This window comes from Oryzias latipes, chromosome 5 (genome assembly GCF_002234675.1).
Source record: "Oryzias latipes chromosome 5, ASM223467v1".
Taxonomy (NCBI): domain Eukaryota; kingdom Metazoa; phylum Chordata; class Actinopteri; order Beloniformes; family Adrianichthyidae; genus Oryzias; species Oryzias latipes.
In genome coordinates this window covers 19,586,043-19,607,232 of record NC_019863.2, presented here as the reverse complement: position 1 = coordinate 19,607,232, position 21,190 = coordinate 19,586,043, and the positions used below count along the sequence as shown (strand labels likewise).

The window sequence follows — 21,190 nt, the reverse complement described above, 5'->3', positions numbered from 1 at the left end:
CAAGGTTTTTGAAGAGAAAGTGTCTTATTGCATTATACTTTAAACTTTTACTCCTATTATTGAATAATAGTAGTCATCTTAATGTTACTTTTTGCTTTTTTGATTAATAATGAACATTAGTACGAACTTCACTGATGCTACAAAGACTGTAAACAAAGTTCATTTTCATTCAGATCCTACTTTTAATGTTTGATAATGTCAAATGGAATATAATTAATGCTTAACAACAATTAAAAGTTTTAGTTGAGCTTTTTTTTCCCCCTGAGCCAATATATGGAAAAAATATTTTATTACTGGAGTATTAGTACTTGTTTATATAAAAGGAACAGGAGCAATGTTGAGGACCCCACCCACCCACCTCTTTTCCCAGCACATGGGAAAAAACAAATAAACAAAGCATCCGGGAAAGCAGCCTCTCTATGCTGTCTACATCAGTGACTGATTCCTCTAAACTAAGTCTGACATAAATGAAAAATCAGATTATCTATCGGCTACACGTAGACGTGGCCTTCAAGTACCGAGGGTTCCTGAGTGCACCTAAACTGGCAGAAACCTGGTTGCCATGGTTACACACTGTGAACGCAGTGATCATAGCTGATGGTTATTTTAATTTCTGGTGGACTTTCTTACAGGAAGCTTTGTTGGGAGCCTGCTTCGTGGTCTAGCATCATCAGATCGGAGGACAAGAACCAGAATCAGTGCAAGTGACCGATGTCTGTCAGATATTGCTGTTTTCTGATGTACAAAGATTACAAGGAAACCAGTCTGGTTCTGTGTTTTTGACGATAGTCGCATTATTTACTGGTAGTTGACATGAAAAAAAAAACGTAGCATTCAACCATCACTGTCTGCCTTTTAGACTGGAGGTTTAACAGAGTGCAAAAACCTATGAGTGCAGGGACACGCGTGCACACAAAACACAACAAATAGATAACAAAGAAGTGTGCAGCAGCTACAGCGCCCCCATGCTGTCATGGTGAGAGGGGTCACTCCATCTTTGTGAGCCCTGAACAGCTGGACTGACCTTCCAGTGTGAAAAAAGACATCCATTACGCTGCAGGACATGCACATTTTCTGCTCTGTGACATCCCAGCATGGAAGGGGGAGAGGTGTGTGTGTGTGGGGGGGGCCACAAACTGGATGGATGAAAGCACCTGAAAAGGTCTACTGAAACTGTCAAAGGTAGGAAGCAGACATTTCAAAAAAGACGTTTCTTGGAATAGAGACAAAAGAACAAATATTAAAGGTACAAACAGAAAAACAATGAAAACGTTTCTGTTGGGCATATCTGGTCATTTTTGTCCACCATGAACATCATGACGGCATGCCAAGCTGATCGACAGGAAACAGTTGAATTTATATACAAATAGTTTTTGATTCATTTTTTTTGTGATGCCTTAACGACCCCGGAGGAGGCTGACTGCACAAATGCTGTCTAAAATGCATTTTAAAAAAGAACAGAAGGATGTTGGGTATTATCGGGACTCACTTACTATCCTCCAGAAAAATCCTCCAATCAAAGGCCTGCTTAAACTGAATGACCAGAATGACCATGAACAAGCCTGCTGTTTGTTAGAACACAACACTGATGGGAACAGGGCAGGGGTAATGTCTCCAGTAAAGAAAAACTAATGTTTAAATATTAGATGTGTGTTATCTGTATCAGCCAGAGGGTTTTTATAAAAGTATAAGCAAAGCTGGAAAAATCCAAATTCTTCTTTTATCGTTTTAAGGTTTAAATCGGTTAGCATATTTTTGGTGTTGGCTGGAGCTTATGGTTTGTTCTGTGCATGTGTGTTAGAGTGCACGTGAGTGTCCGTATGTCCGTTTTCCAAGCTGCCCTTGCAGAGATAACATTGTGCCCTGCAGCAGGTAGGCAATACAGATGAGTGGAGGGTGCAAAAGAAGTAAAATTATGGCCTTGCAGATTCCACATCAGCAGCGCTTGCTGTACCTCTGAGTCCTCTGCTGCACATCTACCACGGAATGGTCACTTCTTCTTACATTCAAACATTTGTGTCCAAAACAAGATCAGCAGGTACTTTACAAATTAGTTGTACTCTTTTTCCAAATCAATAATCTGCTTTAATTGATCATCTGTAAATTTGTCTTTCTGCACATCAAGCATGTTAAAGTTGACCAAATATTGTGACTTTATTGTGTTTTGAGAAGAAACGAAGGAAAATATCTGGGTGTCCTGTGAGAACAGGACTGTGTGGGTGGGAATTTTAAATGTCTCTTTAAAATGCAAATCTGTATATTCAATAAAAAACCATTTGAAATGGGATTTTGGAGTGATTCATTTTTTCCGCTTCGACTCTCCGAGCTTCGTAAAACGAGACTGTGATTTTCATTTGCAGAAACGTCCCATGCATCATCTCTTCTGAGCGTCTCTGCGCGTGCAGGGGATGAGGAAGCACAACTTCATGAAAATGCAACATAGAAACTTTTCGTTGTCAAAGTCTCTCTGCTAAATCACCTCTGACTGCAGCCTGAAAGTACAACTCCTGCATGCACGCAGGGATTTTGTGTTTTCAGCACAATCTCTGAATTCTTTACAATAAAATAAAGTCAGCGAAAACTCTGCAGAGAGAGTCATTTCAGGGACTCCAGCTCCCACACAAACACACCTTAATGCAACTTTACAGCACAGGAGAAGGAGATCTGAATCTGAGAGTGAACTGCCAGCCGGCACATCCAAATGTCAGGAGATACATATTCATGATATTCGTGTGTTTGTCGGTCTGCAGAAAAACACACGCTGCTCTTTGGTGGTCCAAAGAGAAAGATGGTGACATTTCAGTAGTCAGGAGACAGACAGCTGCACATAGATGGAAATACACAAACTTTTATCTTTCACACCCATGTGCACGTGTCTGTGCACACTTTACTACAGAAGCAGCTTTGCCATGAATCTACAGGTTCTCTGGCAAAAAAAAACAGTTAAATCATCTGATCTTACTCCTTTACAGTTTTAGGCTATTTAAAATCTTGATCAGCTTGTGTGCAAACCTTTAAAGCAGGTCATGATCCTGCAAAACTGCAGTCCAAGATGGCAGTTCACGCGATATGTCATTTTACAAAACAAGTCAAATATCCTCAACTATAGTAATAAGTAACTGAAAAAATAATAAAATAAATGTGTGAAGAGAAACCATTTGGTTCTCGTTACTGGATTTCCCATCATACTAAGCACCATGAAACACCATGAAAGCTTCTGCACCAATTACAGTCTGGGCCAACTGTGTCTCTAGAGACCAACTCTGCTAATGATCAAACCAGCTAGAAGGAATCAAACCAACAAACCAGATTACCTTCATGTGGAACTTTATTGTAAAACAAAAACAAAAAAATCCTTCTTTGTTGAAATGTATTGTTAAAACGGAGACATTTTTTACTAAAATTAGTCAGAAATTTCAAAGAATGAGAGAGAAAAGAAGGTCGACATAAAGTGAGGAAAATAGGTTTTGAGACCTAAATTTAAGGTTATTTGACTTGTGACACAATGCCTGAAAGTGCACTCAATTATATTAAAGAATTGTTTATACTAATCCTAATGCAAGAAAAAAATATGACATTAATTAAGACTAAAGGTAAACAAGATCCTTCAACCAGATTCACTTCCAGCAAACAGGCAAACTATTTAAATGTACGTTTTTCAGCACCAGAGCCGTCGACTTAACCTTTGAGTATGACGTTAATTATTCATTTATAAAAGTTCCATTACTTATGCTCAACTACACCCCCGTATTTTGCATGAAGTCAGGCTGGTAGCATCGCTGAGATGCTTTCAAGGTGTCCTTTGATGTCATAGCGACCATGCAAGAATAGGAAGAGTGGGAGGGGTGAAAAGAAAGAGGCCTAAATTCAGTTTTCCCTCTGACAACAGCTTGGTGAAGGTGAGCGCTGGCTCAGACTCTCATCTTACCTCTACAGGGAAGCGGCGACCATCAATGCTGTGTTCAGAGCCGTCTGAGCCATTGACTGGACCCCAATGAAACTCCAGTTTTTCAGCCTTGAATCTCCCTGGCAGGCCCCCGCCCTGAACAAAGTACTCATCCTTCAGCGTTATGGCCACTGGAACAAAGAAGAAAAGAGCAGAGAGTGAGCAAGCATGATTGGCCACACATCACTGAACATCGCTTTATCAGAATTATTCCTGCAAAACTGAGAAGTTTCAGTCTTCCCCTGGCACATGAAAACACGCCGCTTCTTTTTTGTCTTGGACAGACAAAAGCCCGTATGAAGGTGCACGCTCTCTCAGTCCATCTGTGTCATTTTTTATCAAGGTGAGCTCTTGAACGAGGCTCTAATTTGCTGAGAAAATTGCTCTCTTCAACAGCTGAAAATTGCCCTTGCAGGGTCCTTTGTTATTCTGTCACATTGTGATTAAAAATAGTGACAATTAAGATGGACTCTTTCAAACTCAAATGCTCTTCCCATGTTTGACTGAGCAGGGCAGTGCCCCCTCCCAGTCACATTTATGGATTGGGAGGGAGGAGAGTCTCATCATTTCAGTCATTCTTTCAGGCGACTGCAGACATAAATCATTACATTTGACAAAAAAAAAAAAGAAAATAAGTGAACATAGTGCTGAGAAAACACAATGCTTGAATCTTATCTTGGTTTTTTAATGGAGGGTGGGGGGTTTGGAAACAATTGTGACCTATTTAGATTAGCCTTTATAAGTAATCATAGATGAAATTACATTAGTTTTGGTGTTGTTGCAGGATACATTTTACTGAGATATTTAAGTCCACGGATGGGAAAACAACAGCCAAGGGGCCATATGTGGTCTATCACACTATTTCATCTGGCCTGCCAAACTGGAAAAAAATTATATTGACAATTCTTGTTTTTTCATTTTACCTGTAATTCTGTTGTCTCCCCATAGATGGTGACAGATAAAATGAGCTTTGTTTAGGTGCAGAAAGTTATTCTGCAATCATGTGGTGTTTTTTTGTTGATGTTTTTGTGTGTCTTCCGAGTTGGACAGTCCTTTTTCCCATCAATGCAACACCACATGAACGCAGCATTTCTCTAGGTTTGAGATACCTAAGCAACATCAGCAGTTTGGTCCAATCTGCACTAAAATGAGAACAAAAGAGGACCAAAGTTCTCTTGTTGAGTCCAAAACAGAGTTCAGGTGAGGTTTCACACCGGGCAAAACCAAAAGAACTCTCAGAGGAAACGAGATCTGGATCAAACCAGGACCAAACCTGCCAGAGTGCAAAATACCCCATAAATATAACAATTTGATAACAAATTATTTATGTCCCTGAAGGACACTTTTTATATTAAAAAAGAGTTTTTAAAAACAATGAAGAACAAAGTAATTGCTAAAACAGTAAATGGTTTAAATTACAATGACAGGACAATGAATACGGTTACTAACGTACTTAAAAAAATACAATTCTAAACAGATAATTTTTGAAAATCCTAGATTTCTATAAAAATCTGTTAAAAAAACAAATGACTCTTAAAATATTTGATCTCAGAGAAATATTACCGCTGAGGTCACTGCAGTGGAAATTAAATTTGACTAAAGACCAGTCATATGAGTTTGGTAAGAGCTTAGTGGTGCAGGACTGTTACAACATTACAACATCTGACTCCCGCTCTCTGATCAGAAATGTGCTGCAACTGTAATGCTGATTGGCTTTCTTATTTATTTTTTAATTAAAATGACCCTGAAACCATTGGACACAAACCAAAGACTACATCATTAAACCCTCCTCAGGCTCTGGTACCATTAAAGGGTCATTGGTCTCCACATTAAGCAGAAGCATTCTTCTTTGAAGTGACAAAACTGCAGCAGAAAACGCACATTTAGTGTCAACTAAAAAAAAGGCTGGATGCTGTTTGGAACATCTTCACCATTCTCAGAGAAATGTCTGCTTTGGAGAGGGCTCAGAGGTTAAAGGCTGTTTATGCAGTCATAATGTTTTACGGCGCCCTGCTCTCTGGTTTGCACGCGTGCAGTGCTGCCTCGTTGTCAGGCATCAAACGTAGAAAACAAACCTATTTTCAAAACAACAGCTCATCTCCATAATCCTGTGTTGATGATGAGAGTTGGTATGTAAAGTCAAACTAAGCTCTCTCAGAGGGAGGTGGGGAGGGTTGAGGCCTGTGGGGCTCATGCATGAGTAAAAAGATGTCCCACGCTGCCTGAACCACCTTTGACTGTTTGAGCCTCATGAATAATGACATTTTTTGTCTTCAGTTCTGGTTCTTTCTCAGACGACTCAGCATCGGCGCTTTCTGCTACAGCAGCATCAGGTCAGAGGTGGAGGGGCGGGGGGATCCAGGGGACCAGATATAACTTTGTGAAGAACGTCTTTCAAAAGTCCAACCCCTTTTGGAGATAAACCGACCTTCATCCCAGACCCAGAGAGGTGGAAAACCTCTGATGGCTGCTCATCTCATTCTCTTCTTTCATGTGTAAAAGTTGTCTGAATTCCCACATGCAGCTTTCTATTTTCAAAGACTGCATTTATAAACATCACCAGGTATTTGAACCTGTTCCAGGATGGCGCTCACCTAAAGTTCCAGCTAACTCAGATTGGAATCCATAAAGGCATTGTATAGTAAACTGTCAACTTTTTCACTTCTGTTCTGCCTTATAAAGGAGTTATTTGGGTTTCTGATTTTATTGTATGCCCCCAAAAAGGGTAAGGCAACTTTTGAAAGCTAAGTTGAATTTTCCAGTCCGTCCCTCTGTGTGAAGGCAGATGTCATCTTTGAAAATAGCTAGACAGACTTATCCACTTTTGTTAGTTAAAAATCAAATATCTATTATTTTCCAGCAGCACTGCCAGGGTTAGAACTGCAATCATTATAAGTGAGGGGGGTTAAAAAAACAATCATAAAAAATTGTGGAGAACAAATTGTTGGATTAGTTTAAATTAAAATGTTATGCGGCTTTTTTCCCAAACAGAATAACCGGATTGTGGTTCTGAATCCTGCTGTCCTCAGTCAGCAATTAGACATTCATTCTTTTTTTTTTTTTTTGGTTCACATACATTTCAGGGCACATGGGACAGCAGGTTTAAAGTTTATTAAGGTGTTAATTTTCAGGTTATTTCACTGTGAAAGTGGTGTAGAGGTGAATGTTTTGGTGCGTGTTACCCCTGCAAATCAAAAATCCAGCACTAACTTTAGGGGATTTTGTGTTACACAAAACCGGGATTTTGTGTTATTGCAGAGCTAGTTTTGTGTCACCGCTGAGTTTCTGTTTAGGTTTCCATTCCTGTGCAGAGGACCTTCATCACAATCTTGTTCATTTCACCCCTGGGGAGTCATTGGTGGATGGTGACACACTGCTCCAAGCCTTCATCTTTACCAGTGTGGCGGGTAAGGATCCACAATACTGGACTACTGCTGATATCTAATGTCATCATGTATGTGAAAATACATGGGAATTTCTTTAATCATTTACCAGCTGCAACATTTCTCAACTGTAAGACAGCCAACACATACCTTTGGGATGTCTTTGCATGCCTCTGACTAACGATACAATAAAAATTGACTGAGAAAACTCTTTTGGAATCAGAATTATGACCTCAGTTAACAGCCAGAGCTTTATGGTAAAACATGGTATATTCCAGCAAAAAATTGTATTGAATTCATAGCAAAAACTTTTCTCCCTCAGTGTCTCCACAATAAGGCTTTTTTTGAGAACTTTTGTAGATTTTATAACTGTTTAATTTCCTGCACTTGTAAATTCCACATGTTTTTTCCCTTCATACAAAACAGGAACAAATCCTGACTGCATGCAGGAGCTCACCAATGGCAGCTTTCCTTCAATGTTTCCACTCAGGGCTGTTCTGAGCTGATGCTGCCCCAGTGAGCAACTGTATAATTCATGCATCTGCTGCAACAGCTGATTAACATGCAATGCTCTAAATCCTCGTCCTTAACAAATTCAATCTGATCATTCAATTATTGCTGCTAATCAATTTTTAATCATCATTATTGTGCTCTATAGATGCAGATGATTGCTGCTCTGCAGTTAAAAGACAACAGAAGAACAAAACAAAAAAACGAAAACATCTAAACTCCACCAAAAATTGATCTGAACAAACATCAGAACCAAAAGAAACAAAAAAGGACTGAACAACAGTCTCACTTTCTAATCAAATTACTGTAATCTGAGTCCATCGTTTTTTATCTGAAGTTCCAATTGGGTCATCAAAGGACCATGGCCCAAGAGCTGCAGCAGAAGACTAAAGAAGCTGCAATGATCCAGTCAAAGTCCAAACCTCAGTCTGACTCAAATACTGTGGTGAACCTTTTAAGAGCTCCAAAAACCCATGTGAACTGAAGACCAAAGTTCCTTTAGAACTACAAGAGGCGCTGGGAACATCAGACAGAAAGCATAAGAGAGTTGTGCTGAGGGGGGATCTACTGAAGGAGGATCCACAATTGCTGAATGAATATCCACAGCTGCTGGATTATACAGTTGAGCAGTAAACAGTGACCAGGAGACAGTGCGGTTCTGTTGATTTTGTTAAACTTCAACAAAAGTCTAACTTGTGATTTCATTTTGATAGTCCAGCAAGTTTAAATGATTTCAGTATTTTATTCTGCTTTATCAGAATCTGAAAGTCTGCATGTCAGAGCATTCTCCCCTCATTCCTCTGTCCCCCCAGACCTCAGGAGATCCTAATGGTTTGAGGGGGTGGTGGTTAATTAGTTCAGAGGGAAGGGGACTGAGTCACTGGTTGCTTTGGTGACACTTTTCTATCCAACATCTTATTAACTGAGTTGAAATGTTTTCATTTATTTAGCTTTATTTAGTGTTTGAGCATTTCCATCAATGTGAAGGTAAACACATGTATTATGAAAAGCAATAATCAGATTATAGAAGGGAACCTGAGTATTAAGTATTGCCTGAACACCGTTCAAGCACATTTTCTCCCATTGCAATAATATTCTGACATTGTCAGTGTCTGTTGTGTCAATAAAAAAACAAATAAGTTTCTTGTTTGTTTCCAAATTACCAGTTTTTCCAGTGTTCTTCATGGTTGTCCTATTGGAAGATTTGGTATCGAAGCCTTCCAGAGTCAGTTCCTGATATTCCGTGGAAACTTTGGCGTCTTTGTCAACGATGTTGATTGGTGACTGATTTTTTTCTCTACATTCAGGGAAGGCAGATTCCCAGCCCTCATTTGGCCCGTAGATACCTGTGAAAGGAAAAGAAGAAGCAACCTTACCAACTGGAAACAAAGAATAGGAGTTATGAAGGAATTACAGAAACTTTGCTGCAAACACTGAAGAAACTACTCTTTCCCCGTTCTGCCTCTTCCCGTTTAGCTCATCTTATTCTTTGATTTTTACTAAATGCATGCTAAGTGATCACTTATGGAGCTTCTGTGAAAAAAGGAATCATATTTTGAAAACATTTCTTCTGATGTTTCCATGTGGAGGAAGACGAAAGAAGCTTTTCACCGGCAGAAGTGTTGCACAAAAGCAGCTTTTAAATTAAAAGAGTTTAGAGTGGTCAACAACAGCAGTGAATGCAACACAAATGCAAGCCATTTATCAAAGATGACTCATCCTGTGCTGTAAATATCCCGCTCTGACCAAAGAAAACCAGGATGAGTGTCCATGTTAATGACATTTCGCCAAGAATTCAGATCAGAATTGCTTCAAGAGAACCACAGAGCCTTTTACATAATAATTTGCCACAGCATATTGGTACCGACTTCCGGACAGAGAAACAGAATTTTCTCTGTCTGTATAAGTGTTCACTACAACCTTTTACTTGCAACATGTCCATAGAAAAAACTGTATATGAACATTTTCTCTTGATATTTTGTGTGGCCCACCTGCGGGCCCCGCAAAGGTTTCACATGCAGACAGCCAATATCCACCTGTAGAGGCAGTTTTGACCATGGCCTTAGGAACGTATCTTGATTGGCAGGTGGGTGAACCCATGACTGGAACCAAGAGAACGTCAAACCTTACTGTCCCTGACCTACCCACCTTCCTCATATGACCACTTATTAGGGTTATAGGTGTGTGTGTGGGGGGGGGGGGGTAGCCTGCAATGAACCTTGGGGGGAGGAGCTACTTGGCAGTGGTCCTCCCATGGTTGCCGCATGGATTCAGGCCCCTCCCCTCCTGGTTTTGTTTGTACCTTAGACACGTTGGACCATTGGTAGGGGGGTGCTTGGACATCACTGCCAGCAAGCAGGAGATGTCCTCTTAGTGCCCTACCCGCTAATTTTAACTGCATCTTAGACATTTAGGGCCCTTTGGTGGAGAGGGGGTTTGGACATCAATGTGAGCAATCAAGAGATGTCCTCTCAGTGCCCTACCCACCAATTTTAACTGCACCTTTTATTAGGCACACCCTTTACACCACAACAATACACTCCAACACACACACACACACATACATTACACAAGGAAGGTCGGACCTCTGATCAAATATACACCTTGTAAATACACACCAGAAGATGATAAGCCCCTGTTGTAACAGTCAAATATGTACAACACAAGAGGCCTTCAGCTCTTATACGTTTGCTCAGCTGTTGGACAGGACAAGTTAAAAAAAAAGAAAAAAAGTACTTTTTCCTAATTAACTGGAAAATTTTGGAATTGTCCGGAGTAAACTACAGTAAACAATAGTCATCCTACCTCAGACCTTTGAGAAAAAAAGTGATATCAAAATTAGTTGAGCCAGTTAATATTGATAATATAATAATATATGTTGATGCCAAAGGTTTAATTGTGCTATTTTAGAATTCTGCTTTACTTACATCTTGGTGAAGTTCTTCCTGTGACTAACACAGGTCAGATCTCTGATCTGCATCAGGACAAAGCAATTCTCTGAGGAAATCAAAGCAGTGAAGCATATTTAAAAGAACTGAGATTTTATTAAATTCTGGATAGGTGATGGAACGGCATCTTCAGAGGCAATCTTTTGAATGACTTTAATTAGAAAGACTTTACAGCAGCCTGCAAGAGCACAATTACGATTCAAGGCACTTCAGGTCCAATGGGGTTTAGTAATTCGCCAGTCAAAAATTATGATAACTGAGAACCTGCAGGTCCAGTTCCCTATCTTTGTCAAAAAAGAAAAAAAACTGTACTTTACTGGTCATGGTTTTAACAAGCTAAAACATTAGCTATTTCAGTTTTGCACCATGTACTGGAATAAAACACATCGTTTCTCATACTTAAGCCATTTGCCTCAAAGCTTTGATGTCTGCATCTCTTGTAATCATGTATCTTGTAACCTTCTGTGTGTCTTTTGAAAGAACAAGAAGAATTCTGATCATCAGAATCCACAAACCATCATCAAAAAGTTGAGTTATCTTCTTTTCTGTTTTTTTTTTTTTTTTACTTCTTCACAGCAGAAATTGTTTTGAAAAATCAGGTTAACAGCCAAACCTAGCATAGACATTTTACTGCAAAACTTAATATATTTTCAAAGGATTTTATTACATTAGAATGTTGTTATTGTTATGTGCACAAAAAAATCAATTTTCAATTATTTAAGGGGCATCCCAGATGACTAAACTGAGAAGTATCGATCCCCAGATCATCTATCCATCCAATTTTCTGAAACCACTGAATACCTTTTGAGGTCACTGGGTTGCTGGAGCCTGTCCCAGCTACTGTTGGGCCAAGGCATGGTAAATCCTGGATATGTTCTTAGTACATCGCAGGGCAATTTCCAGATCCACCATCAAAAAATTTACTTATCTAAAGTTCATTTATTGTTTTACATGTCCTTATTGAAGCAAACTTGTATGTATATTTGAACAACACACAATGCAAAAGTCCTCAAAAAGCATCAGTTTTAAACCAAAGCAGTGAAATAATAAAGAACCTTGATCCCTATTGATACAAATTTACATAAGACCACGTCGTCTCCATAATTATCGTGTTTTTCAGACTATAAGACGCTTTGGAGTATAAATTGAAAATACCAAAAAAATGTCACACTGAATTAAAAATTGCCATTTTGGGAGAAAAGTGCAACGCTTCTGAAAAATGTCACCAAGCCCAGCGTAATACTGCGTTCACACTGAGCTCGATTCATCCCGCATGCGTCCTCCATGTTTGTTCTGGACTCCACCCGCTGAGCAGACTCAGGGTACTTCTTTTACGTTGCTGTCACCTAAACCTCTAGTGGTTATTAGTGAAACATTAACAAATATATGAGCTTATTTTTTTTTTTTAAATCACATTAAAGTCGCATCTGAGTATAGGTCGCACCCCCAGTCATACTCTACAAAAATAAATAAATAACATGACTTGTACTCCGAAAATAGTACCTTAATTTAGTTTCTACCTGAAAGAAAAACATAAGATATTTTGAACCTCCTTCTCCATGAAACTGAACGGAGTGGGAACTTAATTACTTCAAAACCATGACTTATAGATAAAAACCTAAACACACAGTGTGTCTACCATAGTAAAAACATACAGTTTCTTTTATAATAATCATCAGAGATAATAAAAAAAACTGCAAATGTAAGTAGCATCTCCAAATGATTTTCTTTGTACCTCTCTTAACAAATAATCCGACTAAACAGACTAAACAGACTAAACAGGTGTTTCAGATGGGGAGGACACAATTGGGATCACATACACACAGTCACTCACAACTACAACCATTCAGCCTGTTTTTCTTTTCAGTTGGCTGAAAGTCAGCTCCAACCTTTTGTTCAAAAATGACTGAACTGCCTATCTGTACCACTGAAGACAGCAAGAACCAAAAGGGATGAAAAAGACTGTTTGAATGAACTCCTGCCATCACACCCACTCAGCTCGTCCTTTAATTGAAAGCAATCCTGAGCTCTTGGCTTCTAAAATTAATTTGTCTATGATTTTTCATGACTTGGCACGTTGAGAGCTTCAGGTAATGTCTATTTCATTGAATTAGGCCGCATCCTCTTCTCCTGTCTTCATCCTATATCCCATCCTTGCCCGTGGGGTTATTGATCGAGCTGGTCTGGCTCATATATGAGACTAGCATTACCTAAAGATCCAGACGGCAAGCAGATGCATGGAGAGGGAAAATGTGGAGCAATTAGTTAGTGCCTTAATATAGCTCAATTCTGCTAAAAGCATCAGTCTGGAAGAGAGTGGAAGTGAAGCAGAGACTTGAACCAAGTACAACCAAGCTTTATCACCTTCCTACTGTTGAAGAAATTCATAGCAAAATGACTCATAACAAACTGCTCAAACTGGAATCTGTATTTTTCACACGATGGATTTTAATGTCATGATACATATAGGAGAAATTCAGCCATTTAAACAGGGGCTGGCAGGCCAAAAAAAGTCACAACATATTCTTTATGTGAATGGAATGTAAGTCAGCACAACCTTCCGAATGTAAGTTTGTACTGCTATTTTTAGCTACATCTACATACATTTTTCTAATAATGAGCAGGTTCTGGATAGAGTTGACCCAGTTTAGATTGGGAGCATTCTGGATGAAGAAACTTTCTGGATCAAGAGTTTTCTGCCTTGATTATATATTCTAAGCAAAGAGCATTTTTAAAAAGAGCCTATATTAGTCAGAAAGTAAGTTGTGAGCAAACGGCACATTGCTTTGCAGGCTGAAAACTTAATTATTTTGCAAGTTCCTGGATACATGAAAGAGACTCATTCTGACCAGTTTTTTTCTCATTTAATTCAATATTTGTAAGTTACTTGGACAAAGATAATTTTCTAGATGGAAAATATTCAGGATAAAGAGTTTTCTAAATAAAGGGTATGTCTTGTACTTTCTGGATTAAGAATGTACTCCAGATAAAAAGCTAATAAAAAAGAGTATCCAGAATTGAGATCATGCTTTTGAATTTAGATAAATATTATTCTGCAAGAAGTGTTTAAATACAGTACATTTTGGATAAAACATATTCTGGTGAATTCTTTTTTAAATAAAAAGCTTGCGTGCTGAGAAGCATTTTCTGGTTTATGTATCTGTATCGGATAAGAGGTATGTTCCAGGAAAAATAACATATTATGGATAAAGGGAATTTTCAGCGCCTTGAGTTGGCTGCCCGGCAGACAGACATCGGGTGCTGTCATAGCAGCCGCGATTGCTTCTTCTTCAAGGGCTTATGATGTTTATCTTATTTTAATGTAGACAATAATAAAAAGTCCCTCCAGTTTTATTATGATTTATACCCCAGCGGAGTAATGCTCAAACTGAGCCACAGACAGACAGAAGTAACATTTAAAACAGCCGTAACCCAGGTGTAGCTCCCGCTGCAGGAGTAAAGTGCACCGGGAGAGGCTCTGTATGATCTGGTGAACCTAGACATGGCGATGTGCTAGCAGGCGCCTCTGTAGAGCTCTCCAAGACATATAAACCCAAGCTACTCGCTCAACGTCATCCATGTTTTCCATTAGGTGGCAACGAATGATGTTGGCGGTTGCTCCACTGGGTCAAGGCCTCAAGCAGTAAATTTGACACGCGGCAAACGAGAAATTGACGGGTGAATCACATCAGAAGTGATTTCAGCATTTTTAAATAAAATTCTTAAGAAGAGCATACGCTGGAATATTCTTGACATGTTTACATTTATGCTGGAATACTTCTCTTCACTTGTTTTTGAAAAAATCTGAATTAAACCTGACATTGTCATCACCTTTGCTCGTCAGGTTGACACATCCCTCCAGTTTCCTGTGTTTGCAGAAAACCTCAGATTAAGCTATTGCTAATGACCTTCAGCATCTCATGCATGCTGCATGTTTGGGTTATCTAACGATCAGCTTGTGTACAACTTGTTGTGCCTTTTGATGGTAGGTGAGGATTTGGAGGAGAAGGAGAAGGGTCTATGAAGAGTCTGGCGATTACAGTTAATACCCTGCTTTACTGGATTAGTTCTTCCCCTTCAAATCCCAGCATCTCTGACATGTGGGTCTTCTCGAGAGCATTGATTTCTGCCATTTTCCCACTAATCCTGATAGAATCAGTTCAAAAAAGAATGAAGCTGCAGTCCTCACTTCCAGCTGCAAAAGAACAGAAAGAAAGACCCCTTTCTCTTTAACAACCCTAAAAAATGACTGCTTCCTCAGAGTTTGTCTCTGATTCTCAGCTCATTTGGTGCAGCCTGGTTTTAAAGCCCGTGTTTGGGTTTCTCTTTCACACAGAAACACTTCCGTCTGTGAAAGCCTTGTTCTTATGGTATTTTTACTCATCATGGAAACTTTTTGTTTGTTTTCTTTCCACTGTTTCTCTTTTGGCTTTTCCCATCAGGGGTCGCCACAGCGAACGAGTCGCATGGTAAACTTGGCAATGTTTTACGCCGGATGCCCTTCCTGACGCAACCCTCTCAAAGCAACCGGGCTTGGGACCGGCACAGAGGTAGAGAGGGGAACAGGGAGCAGCCCGGATTTGAACCTGGGTTTCACGGATGGAAGGCGCCGCAAACCAGCACGAGCTAAACCGGTTTGTTTTCTTTCCACTGTTGGATTTTTTTTTCTTCTGTGTGTGCTTTTTGATGAGCACAGCAAAAAGCTATTTTAAAAACATTTTCACAGTCTGAGAACATCAAACCCTTAAAGGTCAGATTTGGCAGTTTATTCATGATCAGAGTAAAGTTTGTGTCTATAAAGATTTGTAAAGTGTTCAGATATGAAACAGGAAAAGAGTTTGTCCTCTGTGCTTTTTTTTCCCCCTCTGTGCTCTTCCACAGAGATCTGCAGAGATCGACATTTGACCAATCTGTTTTCTGATTTGCTAATATAATTAGAACATTGAAACAGTTTTGAAGTGCAAGAGCTTTTTTCTGCCACTTGAAGGATAATTAAAAACACCAGAAAGTCTCCAATTTTTTTCTGTTTTGAATTGAATTCTCTGCGGGTCTAAAAGACACAGTGGCCCTGAAGTGCAAACATATCACTCAATGCAAAAACATTTAAAAGATCACAACAACAATTTAAAAAAGCTAAACAATTAATAAAAAAACAATATTACATTTTATGATTTCAAACAAAAGTCCAAAAATGCAGCAAATGGCCCGCAGGCACTACCCCCCCCCCCCCACCCCCTTTGACCTGCCCTAACTGGCTGAAAGGCTTCTACCCCTCACTCTCCACTTTTGATCAGAGCTGAATGTGATAAAGTCATGAAAAAAAAACACTTTCTTTAAAATAGCAGCTTTTCTGTTGGTTTTTATCTCCAGAGCAACCATTTCTTGCTATGGTTACAAACAGATCTGTCATTTTAAGAAGAATCAGCCAAAGTACATTTTTGGATTTCCTTGGCAACAGAGGTTTTTTCATCAACCACACCCACATTTTAAATCTATTCATATCGAATGATATTGAGTCCAGCTTGTGCCAGGGATTCATTTTAACAATTTCCTGGTAAAGAAAATGTGGGGAAACACCACTTTTGCAAGCTCACAATGCTAACGTTGTTTAAAATCTACAACTTCCAAAACCACATTTTTCTCTCCATGCAGCTTTCCGATGATGTTCAAAGAGTTAGGAGGCAATAGATGGAAATCCCAAGGAGGAGTTTGAATTTGTAGAAGGTACTAAATAAAACTCTCCCCATCTGCATCTTCCCTCTTTGCCTCAGGGGAGTGACGAGCTGCAAACTGTCTCTGACCAGGACAAACCAGCAATAATCCTCCACAAATAAACCCATAAAGACAGATTTTCATGAGTACGCTTTCATCCCGCTGTGTCTGAGTGAAAGTGTCACCCTGGGTCTGATGTTTCTGCTGCAGCAGCAGGAGCTTTCAAGCAGAAATGTCCTGCAGTCGGGACATAATCCTTCTCTGCATTGAAGGCACTGTCTGGGGGAGACAGTATTGGATAAATGACAATGCATGAATGTGTCGCAGCTAACAAGGTTACCCAGAGTCCCCCCAATCTTTTCTTGATTACAGGACTCCTCCCAAATGTGATTTTTGGGAGAAGACAGACAGGTTTGTCACGTAGAGGGCCTGTCTGCTATTTCAACTGTGAAACAACTGAATCCATGAAAAATCTGACGACTCTGTCCCAAATCCACAGAAACTACTTCCATGCCGTTAACACTACTAAGTCATCAGTTGTTAATGAATATTCATGAGTTTGTGATCTGTAATCAGCCTGTTAAAACATTTACCCAGCGAGCTGTCTGCTGCAGTAGCTAATTGTGTTAACAGCTCAAAATGGCTCCCCCATTAGCTCCTTTGAGACGACGCTTGTCACTCAGAGCAGCCAATTACGGCGCTCCATTGGAGAAGAGCTGAGAAAACATACCCTCCGGTCAAAACCAGACGCGATCAATGCCACTCCAGTTTCAGAAAAAAAAACAACACTCAGGGTGAAAAAAACAAAAAAAACAGAGGCTTGTCTGTCAGCAGCACATTTTCAGGAATTACTCACAAGTGTCTCAGGAGTCAATCAGTCTAAATGTTTCCACACCTTATCTCATTAAATCTAATGAGAAACATGAGGTGTGGCAGCTCTTGTTCAGCTCCTGGTTTGGATGAGAAGAGAAGGCATCAACAGAAATGCAACAGACTCGGGACTGATGCTGACTAACGGATGCTGACACCTTCAACAAAGAGGCTAAACTGAGGAGAAAGAGTCAGCCAACTGCTTGCAGTTCCAATGAAAATTTGAAGTAAACACGCATAACGTGTGTTTCGGACACCTACGTTCCAAAATCTTGCGTTCACGCATACCTAATAAGTTTCCACGACCGTTTTCGGGCTCCAAGTACAAAGCGTGCGACCATTAACTCATGTTGTCAACTAAACCAGGTCAAACTTTGACCAATCAGTGACTCAGATTTGGTAGTGTTGGGGTGAAACTCACCAAACTTAAAGTGTAGCTGGTTCATTTGGTCAACCCAGACAGAGCAACGAGCATGATGACGTCTGTGTTTGTTTCTCATATAAAGATAAACCAAGGCTCCTGACATAATGGTAATCCATGAGCTAGTTAAGTAGGACAGTAGGGGGAAAAAAAGGAGAGAAAGCCCCTTCCTGCTTATCCGGTGCGAACACCAAGGGCTAAACGTGCTCAAGAACACACGTTTAGCGTGTTCTTGAATGTACATCTAATGCCTGGTGCGTACGTAGCTTCAGATATAGGTTGGGAGTGCTTGCTACCTTACATGCGGACACATAAAGACATGAGGACGTCAGTTAGGCTCCTACACACCATAGACAGACAGGTTCACTGGTGGGCTGTAGTCCACAATCTCCAATAAGCTCAAATCAACCTAGAAACCCTGAACCGTCACATGATTTCACCCACTGAAGATTTTGGAGTCTTGTTGCCTGGATAAAACAGATCCAACTCAGAAGTGTCAACATTGCTAGTATTTAAATGAACCACACCAGAGTTTTTATTCAAATAAAGAGAGACCCTCGTTCTTAATAGAGCCAAAGTTCCATTGTTTGGTCAAAACCTAAGTTATAAGGTGAGCTTTTATACCTGCTAAACCAAGAATGTTGTCAGAGAAAACCAGCTCTGGATCAAACCCGGACCAAACTTGTCAGTGGATGGGTTCTAAATCCTATTGGTGTATGGCTTAGAATGTGTGCCTCATCTATAACCTTGCAAGAACCATGAAGTCCTCTGGCAGAGTACTCCAAAGTTAATAGAAAGGCCTTTCTGCACATAACAGAGTTGTAGAGGAGGGGAAGGCACAGGAAACTTAAAAAGTAAATAAAAAGGAATTTAAATGGAACCTAAAAAACAAAACCTTAATCTACATAGTTAAACAAACCAGAAAAACATTGAGAAAAATGTGGAAATAAAGACAGAAACTATAAAAGCCAGCACACCAAGGGGGCCAGTTTGCTGTACAAAAAACACAAAAAGTAAAGCCAACAAAAACTCACAACCCTGACACTTGATGACGATCGTGATGCTCATTCTAACGACTTCTTCAGAGTCTGATTCCCATGGAGAGAGGAGTCATCGATGTCTTCCTGTCCTTGGGCTGGAACCCACTGAGCCACAGAAAAGTGATTTCACACCTCAGCCGTGTCCTCCTGCCCCGTCGCTCTGCATGCCACCTACCAATAATCCCATCTGAGGGCCCAACTGAGCATGAAGAGAATGAAAACAAAATGATCCCTCCACACATGTCGATAAGTGTCAGCCTCCCTGACAGATCCGATCACACTCCTACAAGCACAAACAACGGCAGAGGTGACTGGTTTCTGCACGTGTGCTGTTTGGACCTTCACATCTGCAGCACCTCCGAGCCGTGGCTCTGACACTCATCTGCTCTGATAGTTCTTCCTGGTAACTTCAGCACACTTCTTCAATGAAGATCCAAACTTTTGAATTTCATCCTAAGAAATATATCCACCTCATGCCCAGATTCCGTGTCTGATAACCTTTAATATATCAGATTTACTGGTCAAAATGGTCTCTGTTGTGTTCTAAGAGCTGAAGATCAACATTCAAAAAACCTGGCAGTTTATTTTCCCCAAAAACATGGGGATGAAGGATTTTTTAACCAGACTTCACCTATGCTATTATGTAAAAAAGGGAAAAGTTGAAGACTAAAATCAATTATTTGAAACAAACAGAAAGACTAAAGAAGTACTTTTAGTTTTATCACCAAGCAGTTCCAGAAGAGAGCAGCTGCCTTTCCAAAGTTGAAAATTTCTGATTAGAAAACATCGGGACCACAGCCATTGATAGCTTTCTTTAAAAGCGCACATAAACAAAAAAAGAACATTATTGCATTACAAACATAGTGTCAATAGCCGCATTTACAGGGGCAAAAGTAATCGGAATGAACGCCTGATCGGAAAGAAAATGCGTCATGTAAACGCGCTGTTCGGAATACTCTGCCCCGGTCAGACTCGTTCGGATCAAAATTTTGTTCCGATCGAGATAGGTGGGTTATACCGATCGTTTATCCGATCGTTGTTCATGTAAACGGTCATTCCGATCGTGTGTCACTACTGCTCTGGTTTACGTCACGCATAGATGGTGTTTCGCTGAGAGAAAGCTTTGGAGCGCATACGGGACCGACCAGCTGCTCTGCGGACGCCCTGTGGAAAGCGCCGCTCCGCTCTCGCCCCGCTGGCTCTCCCCTCTCTTTCACCCCTCATGAGGGAGATGCGGGGCAGGAGCGCTTCGTGCCCCCCGACGCTCACTCGCTCCACTGGCACCCAAGTGAGCAGAACAGCCGGATTAATAATTGTGTGTCTGAGGGGGGGAGGAGGCTTTTTTACGTGTGCGTTTTGTTGTTTTGTTATGTGTGGGAGAATTCAGACTGCGAGCCGTCCCGCCGCTCTGGGTTAGCGGCTGCAGGACTCAGGAGGAACCGCGTTCGAACAAAGCTCGGGCTCCTAGCTCACAGAGTGGCTTTGGGGCGGTCTTTGTGAACTTTTCAGAGCAGAAATAAATGTTGCGTGGTGTCACGTGGATTTGTGTTTCCAGTTGTGTCTCAACATAATAAAGGCTGATGTTATTCCCAGACATTTACGTGCAGCCAAGATGCAGATTGCTGCGTTTTTCGCACGGTCCTGGATTTTGTGTCCATCAGGCTAATGATGTTGTTAGCCCGTGTTAGCCTGTCCTAACCCTTCTTCCAGCTTAATTCTTCCACAAAAAAAACACTGACCACACAGATTAGATATAACAATGAGCGAACAGGCGCTTCATAATATTCATAGCATTAATAAAAGCACGTTTGGAAGATCGTCTCGTATCACGGAGCTGCTGCACAAGCTGTCTGTCTGTGGCAGCAGTTTGTTTACAACGGGACCTAGTTCCTCATCCGGGTGATTTTACACTACTGCGCATGCCCAAATCATTCATTCCGACCGAAAGTGTGAGCCATGGGAACGTTTGTTCTAATCGGAAAAAGGTTTTCTGTACCCATGTGCACGGGTGTATTTTAACCCGACCATTGAGCCGATCAAGATATTCTGCCCATGTAACCGCGGCTAATGTTTAAAGTTAACTCTGAAAATAACTGGAAGCTGATGCAAAAAGGAAAGAAAGCAGTAATGTGAGCGTCAGCATCCAGGGTACCACAGTGATCGGTGTGAAAACTCCTGCAAGTGTGAACAGGCCTTTTCCAAGTTCTTACTGACATTAACATAAAAAAGTGCTTTAACCACCAAATCAATTATTTTTCCATTTTAAACAGCTGTCAAGCTTCTCCCAAATTATTCATCACTGGTTTTTACATGGAATATTCAAAATAAAACAAGTAACAAGCTACATGAAGAGGATTGGA

General features: G+C 40.4%; 1 protein-coding gene across 1 annotated transcript in view; it reads right to left on the bottom strand.

Moving 5' to 3' along the window:
- The window catches only part of LOC101160156 (receptor-type tyrosine-protein phosphatase gamma), a 228,475-nt gene that overhangs the window by 80,287 nt on the left and 126,998 nt on the right, over positions 1-21,190 (bottom strand). The window contains exons 3-4 of the mRNA XM_023955062.1: positions 9,003-9,185; positions 3,929-4,077 (exon numbers count right to left, since the gene is read on the bottom strand). Coding sequence (XP_023810830.1) covers positions 3,929-4,077; positions 9,003-9,185 — 332 coding nt within the window. The remainder of the gene's footprint in view (positions 1-3,928; positions 4,078-9,002; positions 9,186-21,190) is intronic.